Source organism: Onychostruthus taczanowskii, unplaced genomic scaffold (assembly GCF_017590055.1).
Source record: "Onychostruthus taczanowskii isolate IOZ18803 unplaced genomic scaffold, ASM1759005v1 scaffold10, whole genome shotgun sequence".
Classification (NCBI taxonomy): Eukaryota; Metazoa; Chordata; class Aves; order Passeriformes; family Passeridae; genus Onychostruthus; species Onychostruthus taczanowskii.
This window is the reverse complement of record NW_024496526.1, coordinates 2,303,436-2,320,822: the sequence shown is the minus strand read 5'-3', so window position 1 is coordinate 2,320,822 and position 17,387 is coordinate 2,303,436. Positions and strand designations below refer to the sequence as shown.

Genomic DNA, 17,387 nt, shown 5'->3' with positions numbered 1-17,387 from the left:
TAAAACACTGAGCTCACCTGCCCTTTTTACTAAGAGAAAAATAAGAAGCATATAAAGTAAAACTTCTTAAAGAAACACAATGTTTTTAGGCTTCATCTTATTCAACAAGAGATGGAGCCCTGTAAAACACCAGTTCTCCTGTTTTACTTGGCCAAGCTTTTAAAATTATTTTAAGTGCACCTTCAAAGAAGCACCATTTTATCACTTATGCTCTGTCATGAAACAGTCCCTATTCTTTTCCAGTGTATTACTTGCTCAAGCCAACTTTACTTTGCTTCTTGCACATGTGTAAACTGAGGCAGTCTGGGTCCCTTTCCTGAGCTGGTGAATCCATTTGCAGCTGGCAACAGGCTAAGCCTGAAGTCCTTGAAATCTGTGACTTGTCTGAGATCTGGCCTGTCCTTTGCTAGAGGTGGGTTTGTTTAAAATAAATCAAGACCTCTCAGAACCTCCCCCATCAGGCTCACAGAGACTGTCAGCAAGTCCTTTGCTTTGGGGTAATTCTACTTCAGTTGGTTCACATAGAAAAATTAGTAGTTTCACATAAAACTGAGTAGTGACTAAAAAAAAATCTATTCCCAGGAACTTGGGTATCTGTAAATTCACAGAAATAAGCCAGATAAATAGAATTCCTCAATCTTCCCACAAATTTCAAAGGAAAACAAAAGAAGGATAAGCTGACTCCCTTTCAGCGCAGACCAATCAGCTTCCACACAACAAAATTAGCTGTCTCCAGCCTCCAAAACAGTTATGTCAACTTTCAGATGCTCTGACCTTCACTAGTAACACAAGTATCTCTTCCTTAAGCAGAAGCATCTCTTTGCTGCAGAGAGAATGCTTTTTATGGTTTTTATTTTCAAAAAAATTTAAATTAACTATACAGTACTCCAAGGTGATGTGAGCAACTCTTCAGAGTACAGGACACACACTTTCATGTGAGACAATGCAATTTTTTCCACAATACTAACACATCAATGAACTAACATTTACATGCTAATAAACTACTGTGACAACAGCTACTGATGTACGAATACACAAAATGTCAGAGATAAAAATTGACCTTTTTTCTACATATCAGAACATGGTGGGTTTGTCATCAAAATTTCATGAAGGAAGTGTACCAAAACAACCCAGACAAGAGATAAGGCACAGGGCAGGAGGAGCAGCAGTCAAAACACTGCTCTAAGCTCACACCTGGAAAACAAAGAACTAAAAAGCAGTAACTGTATCAAACAGGGAGCCAGAGCAGTGCCCCATGACAGAAGCAGGTATTTCCAGGTATACATTCCCTACCCTACCATTGATCCACAATGGACACCAAATTAGGCCCTTGCCCTCCCCTTTCACAGTTTGCATTAGCTTGGCAATCTACATGAAATTTGATGTTTCCAGATCAGTTCCTCCATATTTAAGAAACATTCGCTGCACGGCTGCTGACAGTGGTCCTTGACAAAAGGAGCAATTGCTACACCTCTCCCTTCAATCTCCAAGTGTTCACATTGCTTTAGAAGATGGCGTTGTCTGGCAGCTAAATTGAGATCCTGCACATGAGAAATCATCTGCTTCCTTTCTGCAGGATTATGCTACTCTTTTCTAATTCATTCTGCTAAGATACTCTCCAACTTTTGGCTTCGAGGATTTCTTTTTCAACAAGTGCTTTCATTTTTGATTACATGAGAAGAACTGCTTCAATTATCTCCTTTGCACAGTATCACTGGTGACTGAAATGGGTAACTACAGACTCAAGAACGCACATCCTTTAGTTCTGTCCCAGAAAAGGATCTACTGTGTTTCCTAAACACCTGTATGGAGAAAAACAAGTACAATAAATAGAATACAGTAAATGGCAGGTACATACTTTAGTAATTGCTCCTGTCTGTGCTGTGTTCAGCCCGGTGTGCCCAGCCATCTGTGGAGATACTTGGGTTAAAGTCTCTGCCAGCACACTGCCTGCATTCCCCTGCATGGCAGGGGCAGAATATTGCATTCCTGCTCCCCTTCCTCTTCCAGCTGCCCCAAGAGATCCATTCATTACCTGCCCTTGTCCTTGCTGAGGCTGGTTCATTAAACTGTGACCAGAATTACTGTTGAGAAGGCTCTGGTGTGTCTGACTGAAATTAGTATTCATACATATCCCAGGTCCAGTCTGTGATGTTGCAGGGCTGCTCGTCACCATTCCCACTTGTTTTTGTGCTTGAGAGTTCAGAGTTTGGGATGCAGGTGTGGTAGGTCCAGAGGTGCTGGCTGCTTGCTTGGCCAGGCCTGGAGCAGAGGAGTCTCCCGGGTTCAGCGGGCTCTTACCCATGGCGCCCAGACCGCCGATGCTCGCGCTGTTCGGCTGCCCTTGCACCTGAGCACCAACTCCCTGCTGCACGGGGCTGCTCGAGTTCACATTGCCAATTCCTGGGTTCAAGGAAGAGCTGCTGCTTCCCCTCAGAAGTTCAGAAAGTTGTTTGTGTTTGGAAGCCGCATCTGGAACGAGGTTCCCACTGCTATTTAAAAGGCCCAACTCGCCATTGGGGATCAGCTCATCAGGAAGATCATTTTCCAAGTCAAACAAAGATCCGAAATCTGCAAGTTAAAACAGAAACATGGGTGAGAAAACATGACAAATGAGTAGCTAAAATATTTGTCTTCGCTACTGTGTACTAGTGTTAACAAGGACAGGCATTCGGGATGACTTTACCCAGGACTAAGAAGCGAGCGAGGGTCCCTGTGACACAAACTCCAGAGCCTTTCAGAGCACAGCCGTCACACACCGTGCACACACAACCACGTGGGGCACAGCACTGGCCAACAAACAGGTTTTCTGGCAAGAATTTTGACAAAATGAAGCTTAAGAAAACGAAGGTGGCATGAATACAATGATCTAATGTAATGCTTAAATTTCCCTTGTTTTGGCTTAAAGATGAAGGCAGAAATAACAACAGATTTTTTTCCTGTTGATTTATGCTCCCAAAAGAGCAATTACATCACCTTTTCCAACCTCCTCTGTAATCCCAAGCCACCGCATTTCACCCAGCAATTCTACCCTGTCATTTATGTGTGCACATGGCCAAAGAACATCTTCCAGCACTGTTCAAAACTTCACCAAAGAACAACAACGATTTCCTCAGCAGTTTGATCGGAGTCTCACATATAAAGACATTTAAGATCAGCTTCTAGTCATTGACTTGTACCATGATCTGCTACCTCAGAAGATCCCAAAAGGGACTCAGCATTTTCTCCTTGTAATGCCTCTTGAATCGAGTCACTGCTCGATTCCTGAACAGCTCAAATAATTCAAATTGCTCTGTAAGTGCCCAACCCTCATTTATCATGCCCAATATTGACAGAGGTAATCCACACACTCTCCAGATGAGCAAAATAAATCAATCAAATCTTCATTAAGCCACTTGAAGGAACAGCTCTGCCTGGCTGCAACATCCAGACTAATAAAAAAGTGGTGGGGCTTTTTTTTTTTTCCTTTAAAGGACCAACTCAGTTTCACTAAAATATTTTACTGTGCATCATAAGTAGCATCTATGTAACAAGGTTATTTTTGTATGTAACTAAAAAATATAATGTTACTTCACTGTATATAGGTACTTCCATGTGAAAGTAGAAGTTACATATTTGAAGACATAAGGACAGGCACATATTTATAAACATCTAAGCAGACCAGCCTCAATACACTGAAGTAGCTGTTCAAACACAACACATCTTGGGAGTGTTTTCCAATCCAAGGATGTGAACTAAAACAATCACTTCTCACTGTAACATAAATGTGTGAAAACATTATTTTGACCCCCAAGCCAGCCCTGACAAACCCTAGTCCTTCACACTGAGCAACAAACCACATTTTTTCCAGGTTAAAGCAAAGAGGAGTTCTTTACTTAAGAAAGACATTCCAAAGGCTTCATTGTTTTAAAGTTTAATTCACTCTTCAACCACAAAAAGTTGGAGCAAGATCCAGGCTGCAAAAATTATGTAAGATGGTACATTGAAAAGAAACAAGAAACCTCAAGCAACACAAACTGTATCACAAAGCACAGTGCATCACCAAGCCATCTCAGTACACTTTAATATCATGCACATTTTATCAGCATGTGCATCTCCAATTCAACCTCACTGAAGAAAAATTAATAAATATGGTCAGACTTGCAATGCCTAGTGAATTACACAAACAGGCACAGTAAACAAAGACAAAACCATTGAATTCTGGCTGTTCTGAGGTGCTCAAAGCACCACGTCCTTCAGGGGCCCATACCCTGCCATCATCACGTACTGGAGTCAATAACCCCTCCAGGATTGCATGGTGTCAAATACACCCTGCTCAGCACAGAGACCCTGCTCCCTTCCAAGCAGGCAAGGAACAAGCTAACGTTTCATTCAGCAAGATTCATTAAAGTATTTTTAATTTCCCTTACTTTTTGCCTTTCACTTCAGGTCTTTAGTTCATCTTTTGCTTGTCTTCTAGAAAAATTCCTGGTGTACCTTTGATTCCATGACCGCTTCATCTCTCCTCCACTTTCCCACACAACATCTCGACACTGACCAGGCTGCAGTGTGCCACTTCCAATACAGTTTGCTTCTACTTTCCCTCTTCCACTCTTCCAAGATTTTCCTATTTCAGCTGGGAATGCTGGGAGGCTCTGGGAGGCTCTGCCTCTGGCGGTGGCCGCAGCTGGAGCCCGACCAAAGCCGCCTGCCCGCGCATCACCAAGGCTGGCACACGGGGCTGAGCCTTCGCCTCTCTTAAACTGCTCTCACCACCCGAGTTCAAGGTTTACAGTGCTTGTTCACACAACTTCTGTAAATCCCACAAAAAGGTGTTCTTCCAAGCTTCTGCACCAAAATGGTTAATATTTCATGGACAATAGATGTGTGGGTGTGGGCATAGGAGCAGAGAAGAAGAGACAAAGTGTGAAGGGGGAAGATGTTGCTGTGGCTTAAGGAGTAGTTTTTTCCAGCTGTATTTCAAAATGGGATGCTGGAGTATAAATGCTCAGTTTGTTTTTTTGCTTGGCTGGCTGGACTCTCTGTCTTGCCAGAGCCAAGAACTGGAAATGTTTTTGCAGTTTACAAAAAAGAGTGAAGAAAGCATTTGGGAATATTGCCACTTAAAACCTGAAATAATCTACCACTCCTAAGCTCCTGTAAGAAGGCTGTACATTAAGGTTAGACATGGAAAATGTACTGCTCTGCCAGCAGGAAAATAAAAAGCAGGTAAACAACTTAACACAATGGTCCTGTAAAAATTCACCAAGAATTCAATTGTTCATGCAATGATTAATCATCTTCTTTTATATTTCATCAGAGTCATGCACATTAAAAACAGCAACACAAGGCACATTTTACAACGGTTATAAAATACAACAGAAAACAAAAATCTACTTGAGCATGTCTGCAACAAATCCATAAAGATAAGAGATTGTCTTGGCAGTTATAAGAAGAATAAGTATATTTACACACATATAAAAATCTGCCATAATAAGAACATGGCCCATTTCTACTGACAGAGAAATGAAAAGCAACTGCAGTCCCTCCATCCTCACAAAAAGAACAGAATTGATCCCATTCTCAATGCTTCAACTGTTTCTCAAAGGCAGCTACGAGGAGGCTCAAAACCAAGGGAAGCCTTTGCCTTTACATGCAGTTACCTGAAGCAGTGGTCAGAGAACACCTTTGCTGAGAAGTCCCACCGAGCTTTAACCTGCTCCATCCTCGAAGCTGCCATGCACCCAGCACAATCAGAGCAGGACAAGTGGTCTGGATTTTAAAGGAGAACAGATTCCCCAAACCCAAAAGGCACATACCTCTAACTCAGTACTCATGAAGCAGCAGAGCTGACTAAGGCTGCGGAGATTCACCTCGTCGTGTCTTGTCTCTAACACGGCACCTGTGATCCTCAACCTCATACCTTTCATTACCTCTGTCACACAAACCCAAACGTCCTCTTAACAGCAGAGCACCAAAAAAACAGAGATTACGCTTTCTGGAAGGCATGGAAAAGCACTAGGGAAGTACCACAGCCCCACTCTTTCCAAAAGGCTCCTTTTCCAATTTGAGCATTCTGCGTTCCTCAAGCAGCTATTTTCACACGTAGAAGATAACCACACTTGAGACAGTTTCTCTCCTAATTTCAGTCTTATGAGCTTAAATGTCACATTTTTCAGCCTTCCTGGACAACACTTTCAGCAACCAGAGTTAAAAAAAAACCAAACATGTTCTGTTTCCTTCTAGGCCTCCTCAGAAGAAAAAAAACCCCAAAACTCTGCTGCATCCCGAAGGCCAAACGTTCTCATCTGTACAACTGCTTGTGACTGTTACTGGGAGACTTTCCTAATACACATATTCAATCAATTAACTTGATTCAATGTCACCATTTTTTCCCCTTTACCTCAGCCTGGAGAGGTGACAAACATCCTAAGGTGTTTCATTATGTGTCTTATTATCTCAAATGTATCTCACAGCAAGCAGGAGGAGAACTACCAAATTCAGTTTCATTTTTTACAGCATAATCTTTGCTTGAGACGTGACTGGGAGTTCTCCTGTCACAAACTGACTGCTTGTGGCACAGAGCAGACACTAAGTCCAGCACACAAGCAGTATTTTCACCGGGCCTTTCTTTCATGCCAACATAGCTGTTACATTTCAGTGAGCCCAATTTTGTTTTGTAAGGCTTCTTTCAATCACGCCAGACCCCAGCAGACAAAGCCTCAACAGTTCAGAGCTCCAGCCATTCCCTAAAATTCACTGTCAGGTAGCTCCCCTCAATAGCCACACTGTGTGGCACAGTCAGCAATTACCTCGTCCATTCCAACTTCCTTTCGAGGTTTGAGGATTCTGTAATTTATTGTTTCACAAAAGACAATTATTGCAATTAATGTTTTAGAACAATTAAACAACGTGTTCATGGAAAATCTAAAATTTCCAGTAAGGAAACTTCAGATTTGTGTCTTTCCCTAACAAGACATGGAAAGCTTGGGAACTGACATGCATCTGATCTTGACTTTCAGCAGAGCAGCATCACTTCTTCTGAACCCCATGTTTAACAACCAGGTTGAGAATGATGGTGATGAGGGACCTGGCTGGGTTAAGGAAACCCTGATGGCTGGGTGGAGGGTGATGAGAAGGAATAAGAGATCCAACATCGGGGATGTGGATGAGTCTCACCAATTTATGGCTTGAATAATAAGAAATTTGTGTATTTAACTAAATTTCTACCTGCCTGATCATTTAAACTACTTGCACTTGGGATGAGAAAGGAATATAGTCTGGGTCGCTCATTTCTAAGTCACAGGACAGGTCAAAACTCAAATGTGTTGATATGAACATTACCTTTTGGAATCCTTGGAATTTATCTCTAGAAAACTCATGGAATCATCATCACAGCTCTCTCTTGTTGACAGGCACAAAGTCACTCAGGTTGGAAAGGACATCAGGTCTGACTGCAGCCCAGCCCTCCACCTCCTCTCAAAGGGCACATGCTCCAGCCCCCAAACTCCTGAGCAGCCCTTCACTGAACTCACTCCAGCTCCTCCATGACCTTCCCAGTGATGGATAGGAGGCTGAACAGCCTGTAGCTGACTCTATTGTCTTTTAGCCCTTTTTGAAAATGGGTTTAACACTTGCCTTCGCTTGCTTTCCTGTGGCTGGGATTTTAGAGACAGCTCCTAATATCTTCCCCAGTCCATTTTGGTAAGACTTCGGTAACTAAGTAACTTTCCAAAACTGAAGCTTGTTACACAAAGCAATCATGAAACTAATGGAAGAAAATCAGTTCTCTTCTGATGTCTACTGCAGTACTACTCTATTCCTGACTCAGCTCCTGACACCAGCTCCACCAGCAGACACACGAGCCAGGATGGGGAAAATGCACTTATCCACATCCTTTGTACCACCACTAAGGTGTGATAACAACTACTACCCGATACAGGAAAAGCCTCCTGCTCTGCCTCTGTCCTCCTCCTCACCTCCATGAGAAGAGAGTAGTATAAACTGAGATTCTTCCCTGGTCACACCAGGTTCAGTCCCCAGCCTTTCTTTCCACTTCCATGTTTTGTATCACGATGTCATAACCTTAAGGTTCTCTCTGCTACAAGTTCTCTTGTCCAAGTTGTCTCCACCATCTCTCTGTTTTGCTGTGCTCATAGTGACAACATAACCTGGGCTAAAAATCTAGAAAAACCTGAGATACTGGTTTATTTCAGAAGTAACTGCTGGGTTTAGGGATTATTCTACCCTTTCATAAAAATAAATCACAGATTACTTGAATGTTTCCCTATCAATTACAAAGTAGTATATGAGAGCACATTAAATGGCCCTTGCACCTGGCACTACGGCTTATATAAAGAAGCAAGTATGAAAAATATCCAGATAAGAAGCTAGTCTGTAATCTCTTCCCAGAGGCCAGAGAGGAATAAAGCCAAGGTAACCCCAAAATGTGTGGCAGAAGCAGCCCAACAAGAGCGCTCACTCTGGTCTGCTCTTAGAAGCATCAGATGGCAAATGATGGATTGCCTTTGCCTTCCTCTGCCCCTCTCCAAAACCACTCTTCCTCTTAATTGCTTCCCAAGGTATCTTCACTATTTTGACACAGTTGCCATGTCTGCTCTTGTGAATAAGACTAAATCCCATCCAGCAACATCCACAAGACACACATGGCTACTGTCCCAGTGCACATGGCTACCAGGCTAACCCTCTTACAGACCAGAAGGCTTCAGTAAATTTATTTACCATGAGAAGAGAAACCCAGACAGAAGGAAGAGGAGGCAATCTGCCTATGGGCTGGGAGACACCACACTGGGAACATCAGCTTCTCATTCACAAGATCATCCTGATGAAGATTAAATACTTTAAGGTTCTTGGAGCACATTAACATTAACAGAAGTGAGACTACATTAACATCCTATCACAAACACACATCATGCCTCTTGCCCAAATTTAACAGCTGACAGAACATTTAAGTTCTGAATGACCCTTTTAAAAGGAATCATCTGAGAGTCTGGTAATTAATAGTGGGCACTTGCTTAAGTCAGCATGACATGCACAGTCTGTACCAAGTCCATGTCTGCTTGTGCCTGCCTTGAGCTGGCTCCCACAGCTGCCAGACCCACAGCTTCCCTTAAGGTTGTGCCACTCTCACTGGCCACCTGGAAAGGGAATTGGCATGTAATGCACAAGGACATGAATTATCTTGACAAACAAACTTTAGCCGAGACATTCCCTGGCCAGAGACTTCTCAGTGAACACACTGCCAACACAGGTGGCTCAGGGTTTGAAGTGTTCAGCTCCTCACGCTCCCCACAGTGACTGACAGTGTCAGTGGTGAGAAGTGGAGCTCAGTTCTGGCTCAGGAGTTCCCTTCAGCTACACGAGTCCTTCTATGACAATTGCCACGTTAACACAGCTTCTCCAACAGAACCATAGAACAGGCCCATTCTGGGAAGAGTGAAACATATAAACACGTACTTGAAGTAATACTATGAAACAAGGAAAAAAAACTAAGCAACATTACTATGCAACGGGCAAGTCTGGGGTCTCCTCTGTGATGCACAGAAGCTGTAAGAAGTACAAATTCCATTCTTTTTAATGTCACTTTTTACTCCCTATTTCTGATAACAAATTTAAGGGAACTGTCTTCTGCTTGGCAACTCAAATTCAGCTATGCAAAGACATACAATCTAAAACAAACCAAAACATACATGAGGAAGCAACAGCAGACAAGCACTTAAAACTATTTTTGTATATTTATGTCTAAAAAAGTTTCCAACTGTAACTGACAATACCAAAAAAACCCCAACTCTCTCATGAATCTTTTACTTTAAAGCACTGATTTCAGTGGGATGAGGCTCTTTTGAACCATTCTCATTAATACTTTCCTTTAGGGAGTTTATGAACTTAGGAAAAAACTTCACAACAATTCCAAACCAGACTCATACTCAGTATTTAACGCAAGCCACTTGGTAATTTCCCCATCTCTTCTCTCCGTGAGATGATGACACTACACAAGAGATGACACAGAAGTGATGTCACCAGCAACACCCACTAACCCAGGTATGAGATACCCGTGGTGGCAAAGCTGGGCAGAGCGAGAGAGCAGCTCGTGCTCTCCTGGTGACACACACACGGCCAGGGGCTGCAATCCCACGTCCCATTTTACTTCTCACTCTGCAGCAGAAGGGCTCCAGCTCTGATTCCTGTCTCCACCATGTCCACCTGCAGCAGGAAAACAACATGTGCCCAGGAGATTGGGAGGAACAGGCATCCAGGGAAGAGAGACTCCTTTTCCCAATGTTGTCTTCCCAAGGAAGCTTCCACAGCACTAAAGGTGACCGGCAGGGAAGCTGGGGATTATTTTACAGACTTACAGGTGCATAAATAAAAATATATGCACACACAAATTGCAAACCAAAGATACTGCATTTACCCAGTGTCATAAATAACATCCTTATTACTCAGCGATGGGAAATAAGAAAGCAGGAAAGGAAGAGTGTGTTAAGAGATTTACATTAAGAGTTATAATTATCACTACTAATAGAAGTTGCAGTTTTCTTTTAATTCACACTTATGATTCTGCAAAATACTTAACAGTATTTGTTGAAGCATCTTTATTAAACAATTTTCCAAATAAACAATTTAGGTTCTCTCTGTATCTTAGACATCTGAGAAGACAGATGGAAAACATATGTTAAAAGGAAGATTTACAAAGCAAAAATTATTGAAAGTGCAAACCAAATTAGAGTGGAAGTGTCAGATTTCTAAGTTATCCCTCAAATTTTTTCACTGTATAAGAACAAACCCCAGAATTTTTCAAATTGTGTTTTTCAACTACCCTCTCCACCCTGATTTCACATTAACCTGCAGTACACTGTTAAGAGGGTGAGGGGTTTTTTTCATGTTCTTCTCTTAGCAGATAGCAACAGTAAGTAAAATATCTAATAAACACTAGGAATATGTGGGGGGTTTTACTGTGAAGCTGCAGGTACAATAAAAAAGCACAGCATGTTGCTGTAGAAATAATTAATGGCACTGGACAATGACTCCAAGGAATGTCCAGCCAAAATAGAAAGTGAATAATCTGCAGCAGAAAACTGAGAATCATTTCACAAGCTACCAAGAGATCTCTGGAGTACGGCAAAGACACAGCCTCTATTCCTGCCTGCTGCTGGCAAGGCTTCTCCAGGAGCTCTATAGCACAGCATTTTCCTAGTTAACTATAAGTCACTGGAGGAGGAATAAGTTTGAAGTCCCCAGTATATGTGCAATTATCAAAGTATGAATTTCAAAAAATAAAGGAATGGGCAAAATGGTAGGACTGTGGACTGTCACATATGATCAGGCTAGCAGATCATCTGCTCAACTTTTCATCCCACACAGACATGAGTGTCAAACTCCTTAGAAAAACCCATAAAAGCCCTCAAACACTGGGAGAGTACACAATACTCTGCTATCAGCACTGCCCCAGGAACTGGTAAGAATTAGCTGTGCTAGACTCTATAAATGAGCCCACTTCTAATCTCACAAATATCCTGATCACAAACGCTGGCATCAAGTTATGCAGATCAGTCACTTCAGCTGAAAAAACCCCAACAGTTCGTATCAAGCTTCTAGCTCAAAGTAAACACTTTGCTTGGCATCATCCTCTCCCATCCACCACCCCCCATGGTTCCATGAGTCTTAAACAATATAACCATGAAGTATTCCACAAGAAACAATATAGCCATGAAATATCCCACCTCATTTTCCCATCCCAAATAGTTAGGGCACAAATACCACAAAACAAACAAACAAAAAGGACATTCCTGTGGAACAATTAAAACTAGGCACAGTCCTTCACCTACAGCTTTTCAGAAAATTACTTTCTTCCCTAAATTTTCTGCCTATAAATGAGAGTGTGTTCACTTAATGAAATTATCCTTTTCCTTGTTCCAGGGAGAGAATAAGGGAGTGTGTAACTGCAATTCTTACTGCCACAGCACACACACAACACTGGAGTTTTGCAGGTATCACACAAAACAAGAGCAGACAGATTACACAGGCTTCCATGAAGCTTTTCAGCCACGCAGGAAAGAACCCTTTAAAACATCCATACTAATACTTCCACGTGCCCAAACAAAATCTGGGTTTAGATCACTGAGACGTCACTCCATCTGAAGTCTCTGCTAAGAATGTGAACACAAGCTTAGAAAACCTTGCTGTCCTTCCTTAAGCTACTTTGCTTTTGTCCACCTCTTTTCAAACTAAAACCTAAATCCAGTGCAATACACCTATCTGGTTTTTGGCAGGAGAGCAGGATCAAATCAGGCTGCGCATCGACAGGAACTCCCTTCTGAGAAGTTCTGTGGCTGGCTGGGAGTCAGCCAGAGATCTACTTATCTCAGCACGTAGGGAGGCACGTGCGACAGGGCCAGCCTTTCCCCAGTGTAAAATCTGGGCCCTGGATGCCAGCACATGGGCCAGGAAGAGAACAGGAGTTATGGGGGAGCTTGGCCTGCATCTTTTGCAGCGTCAGCCATGCGGCTTAATCTGTGCAGGATCAGAAGTTACGGAGGAAAAAAGAATTAAAAATCAACAAAATCCCCTACACGAGGAAGTGTGAAGTGAAAACCTAGCTCTAATGGACTTTGGAAGCTGCTCATCTCACCTTCTTCCCAACTTCACCTACTTTAGGAATTTGTTAACTCCTGATGCCGTCAGGGACACCCTCTGCTCTGGCCCAGATTACACTGTGTTGTTTCTGGAACTGGCAAGCACCACAGCAGCAGAAGCTGCAGGGAACAAAATGAACGCAGACAGAAGCATGACTTTAGTCAAACTCAGACCCTCACTGAGCTACCTGCAGAAGGGACCACAGTCCAGGGGCCCTGAACACCTCCAGCTGTGCTGCTGCTCCATCCAGGCACGTTTTTCCCAACCAGCCCGAGACCAGCTCGAGAACGCCGCCAGGTCTCCGTATATTCTGCTGAAGGACCAATGCCAGCAATGTACAAAACAATCAACGCTCAGCATGGAAATAACACACTGCCATCAGCAAAGTTACTGTAATTCTACTTTTTGTAGGAGCCCCTTGTTTATTCTGCAGTGCTGGATGAGAACATCTCACAACAGCCACAGAGGAGACAAATGTTTAGGTATGAAAACGCCTGTGTATCCAATAAAGCAGTAATTAGACAAAAGCACTACTCCTACCTGGCTAGACAAGGAGAAATCTTTCCCACAGACATTTTACCACAGGAGTCAGCTCGTTCAATACAGCACAGCGATGGCAAGGGAAGTTAACAGCCAGCAGTCTTAACCTTCCTTATTGATACAAAGAGCAGCAGGGCAACTTCGAAATGAGACTATCATGAAACTTAACGATGGTCACAGCGCCCATTTCTGTTATCCTTTCATCTCTGCACCCTTCTGCAACACCAGACACTGGATTAGCTGCTTAGGTTTAACAGAAAAGGCCATATTTTCAGAAGGTAAACAGACCAATTTCAACGGCACAAACTTTGCCCCGGTAAGCTGAGGAGCTATTTTTATCAGAAAGATTAAAGGCAGCTAAAACTTACCCTGACAAAAGGAGTTGCTTAACATCACCGCATCAAAGCATCAAGAGAAACATAAACAAGGAGGAGAGCAGTTGCTTTCTGCCCAATGTTCAGGCCTGCCATCAGAGCCTCGGGTGTGAGCATTTGCAGGCTTGAGCCAAACCGTTCAGCCGGGCCCAACGCGGCAGCTCTGAAAGCACGTCCCCCTCACGGCGGCCACAGCACCCACCCGTGTGGGACTACCACCGCAGTTACAGTAATTCTGCTCAACTCACTGCTCACCCAGGGCAAAAGCTTCACACTCACCTCCCCAAGCTCCCCCGATCACAAAGGCCACTTTCTAGGTTGCGACAGAACTTTTCCATTTAAGCCCCAGCACCAGGGAGCAGCCTGGTTTAGTTCCAGGAGCAGGCATTCGACAGCAATCACTACTCAAAGTATTTGTATCGCCTGCCACAATGCACGGAAACCTTCAGCGATCCTTCAACAAGCAGCATTAACTGCTGGCAACAAACCTACAAGTGCTTTTCCTAAAAACAACCCTCTCTTTAAGCGCACAAACATTACCCACGCCCTTGGCAGAGAGGTACTTTTGCCTATGGAACACCAGGACGATGACAGAACTCCTTGGACACATGCATCCAGAATGCAATTTGGGGTTTGCCATCGCAGTGCCCCCAGGCCCCCCGAGCCCTGCAGAACTTTCTGCAGATGCTGGAGTTCACACATCCAGCAGCGCACAGAGCTCCCCGAGACACACGAGAACTTGCTGAACAGGACGTAATTAAGACTGAAGCATTCCAGAACAGCCCAAGTGAACTTCAAAAAAGAAAGAAGAAAGAAAAAAAACCAAACCAAGACACGGGCTACCAGGGGAGGCTAAAATGTCTCGCTGTAGAATTAAAGAACTATAAACTGTATTTGTCCTGAGTTACAAAGAGCATTTCACAGCAACTTGTGTATCAGCCTTCCATATATTCTAGTGCTTCCACACAAGGGATTAACACGGTTCAATCACAAGACCTCACCTAGACATTCCCTGACAGTTCTTATTCGATACTGTTTCTTTCTCGCTTGTTTCATTTATTTGCAGGCTGAGAAGAAAAGGTTTCCATAAAAAACCCCTAAAGGACCGAAGCATCTGTAAAGTGTTGCCAAATGCAGATTGAGCAAGACGAAAAAACCCACAGAATTTATCAGCTCAATTATAGTAATATTTTTTTTCAGTCTATGAAAACACAGCAGGCACAGCATGATTAACTTATCACTATCCCTTCCACAAGATTCATTAATCTCTGAAAGCAGAAATTCAAGTGCAACAGACTTCGTATTCTTCTGAAACCACTCTTTCAGGGATTGAAACAGTTGGAACACCGGGAGAGGCCGGTCTAGGCACACATGCTCTTGCGCACACACGTGTGTATTTACAACGGGCACACACTGGCTGGAAACGAGACATTTTGGTGTGTTTTATTATCTACAAACCCATCACAATTGAAGAAAAAGGCACGCCAGAGAGACTACAAGACACAGACAAGTCGCAGTGACTGCCAGGCTGCCGGGCATTTCGGCATACGAGCAACCCCGCAACTTCAATTATTACCGGCAAGTCGTTTGGGGTTTGAAGGAAAAACGCTTGAAACAGTTTAAGCCAAATACCTTAAAACCTCGGTCACAGGTTGGGATGTAAAAAAAAGCACAAAGTATTAATTGGAGGGTACAATTCGATGGTCTTCAAGATCCTTTCCAACCCAAATCATTCTATGACTAAGAAGCTATTAAGGAGTTTTTATTCCGTAGTGTGTCACACACAGGGACACAGTGAAAAAGCCTGTATAGGGCTATTAGCTGTGGGTAAACTTAAGGTTTAAGGAGTAGACAGAAACCTCAACTACCCTTCCAAGAAGGCACCTACAGCTTTAAAGTGAAGGAGGGTAGATTTAGATTCTGTATCGGGAAGAAATTCCTTCCTTTGACGATAGCGAGGCCCTCGCACAGGCTGCCGAGAGAAGCTGCGGCTGCCCCATTCCTGGAAGTGCCCAAGGCCAGGCTGGACGGAGCTTGGAGCAACCTGGGATAGTGGAAGGTATCCCTGCCCGTGGCAGGAGATGGAACAAGACGGGCTTTAAGGTCCCTTCCTACCCGAACCATTCCAAGATTGTAAAATAAGCAGGACGGTCGGTGTTTCCCATGCCTGGCCCTTCTCCTTCCCTACCCGCACCCCACTCACCTGTCCACCCCATCACCCAAACCGAGGCACTAAAAACGAAGATGACAGAGGAAAAGAAGGGAAACCCGACTCAAAAAACGTCTCTTTCCAACCGCTATTTATAGCCGGGACGGTACTTGGCGTACGGGTCCCGCCCGGTAACTTCGACTGCAGGAGGCCCAACCCACCCCCGCCAGGAACCGCGGCAGGGCGGGCGGTCCCGCAGGCCCCCCCTCCGGCGGGGCGGTAGGGGCGGGGGGGTGTGGGGGGGAGAACCGCCGTAGAGCCCCACCCGAGCCACCCCCGCGGCCTTACCTGTGCTATCGCTGGCGGAGAAGCCCGGCGAGTTGAGCTTGGCTCGCTTGGGGTTGGGCGGCCCGTCGAGTAAGTTCTCCGCCATGGTGGCCGGAGCGGCGGAGCCGGTGATCGTTGTCGGGGGGTGCTCGGGGGGGGCCGAGCTCGCTGTCCCCGCTCCTCCGCCGCACGGGAACCCAACAGCGCCGCTCAGTGCCCGGCCGGCCGCCCCCGCTCCCCCATGCCGGGCCGCCGCAGGCCGCAGGGAGGAGGGCTCGGGGCGGGGAGCGAAGGGCCCAGCGCCCCCTCCCTGCCGGCCGCGCTCCTCCCGGGCGCTCCCCCCGCCGCGGTGCCCGGATGGCGGCTCAGGCCGTCACTCGGGGCGCATTCCGCCCCCCCACACGCTCCCCTCGCCTCGCCCCGTCCCCTCCCCTCCGCGGCGGCGGCTTCGCCCCGGCCCCCGCCCGCCGCCCGCCCGCGCGCGCTCCGGCTCCGCGACAAGATGGCGGCTGTTGATTCCTCAATTAAAAAAAAAAGTTTTTTTTTCTCTTCTCTTTTCCAGAGCCCTCGGGGGCGGGGCGGGGGCGGGGACTGCGCGCTGCGTCACCGCGCTCGCGGCGCGGCCCCGCCCTGCCGGAAAGGCGCGCGCGGCGCCGGAAGCGCCCGGCGCCGTCCTCAGTTGCTCCGCTGAGGGGCTCGGGGCCGGTGGGGGAGTCGGGCGGCGACCCCGCCCCACACACCGTGCCCGAAGTGCTGTGCGCTCGCTTTCCGCCGCCGTGCCCCGCCTCGGTGCGCTCCGCCACCGCCTCGGTCTGCCCTGTTTGCTTCAGTCAGGGCTCCCTCCGCAGCACCCCGTCACAGCGTCCCCTCTCCGTCTGCCCTCAGGTGCCTCCTCCCGTTGCCCCCTCATAGTCTCCCTTCAGTCCCCTCAGAGAACATTTCTCCCCCTCCCAAGTCCTGGCCACGGTCTTTCCTGTTTGCTCCTCTCGGAGCTCCTCCTCAGGACCCCAGAGCTGTCCCCTCACGGTGTTCCGGCTCCCCTCAGATGTCTGTTCCCCCCTCACAGCGTCCCCCGCAGTCTCCCCTCAGTCCCACCAGAGATGTCTTAGTGCTCCCCTCACAGCGACCCCTCCAAGTCTCCCCACAGTTCCCTTTTCTCCTCAGTCCCCTCGTAGTGACCCCCACGATCTCCCCTCGCAGTCCCACCATGGACGGCTCATTGGCCCTGCAGTCTCCCCTCAGTCCCTCAGAGCCCTTGCTTCAGTCATTCGGCAGTCTCCCCCCACTGTCCCCTCTCTGACTCCCCTCAGATGTTGCAGTGCCCCCCTCACCATGCCCCCTCCACGTCTCCCCATGATCCC

General features: G+C 45.9%; 1 protein-coding gene across 5 annotated transcripts in view; it reads right to left on the bottom strand.

Annotated features, from left to right (window-relative positions):
• The window catches only part of LOC121337197 (CREB binding protein), a 95,754-nt gene extending 79,254 nt beyond the window's left edge, over nucleotides 1-16,500 (bottom strand). For 4 of the 5 annotated variants that reach the window (XM_041407141.1, XM_041407175.1, XM_041407149.1 and 1 more), the window contains exons 1-2: nucleotides 16,048-16,500; nucleotides 1,859-2,571 (exon numbers count right to left, since the gene is read on the bottom strand). In XM_041407141.1, the coding sequence (XP_041263075.1) occupies nucleotides 1,859-2,571; nucleotides 16,048-16,132 (798 nt within the window). In that variant the 5' untranslated portion in view covers nucleotides 16,133-16,500. The remainder of the gene's footprint in view (nucleotides 1-1,858; nucleotides 2,572-16,047) is intronic. The other variant, XM_041407166.1, reaches the window with a different exon arrangement.
• Nucleotides 16,501-17,387: the final 887 nt, after the last annotated feature.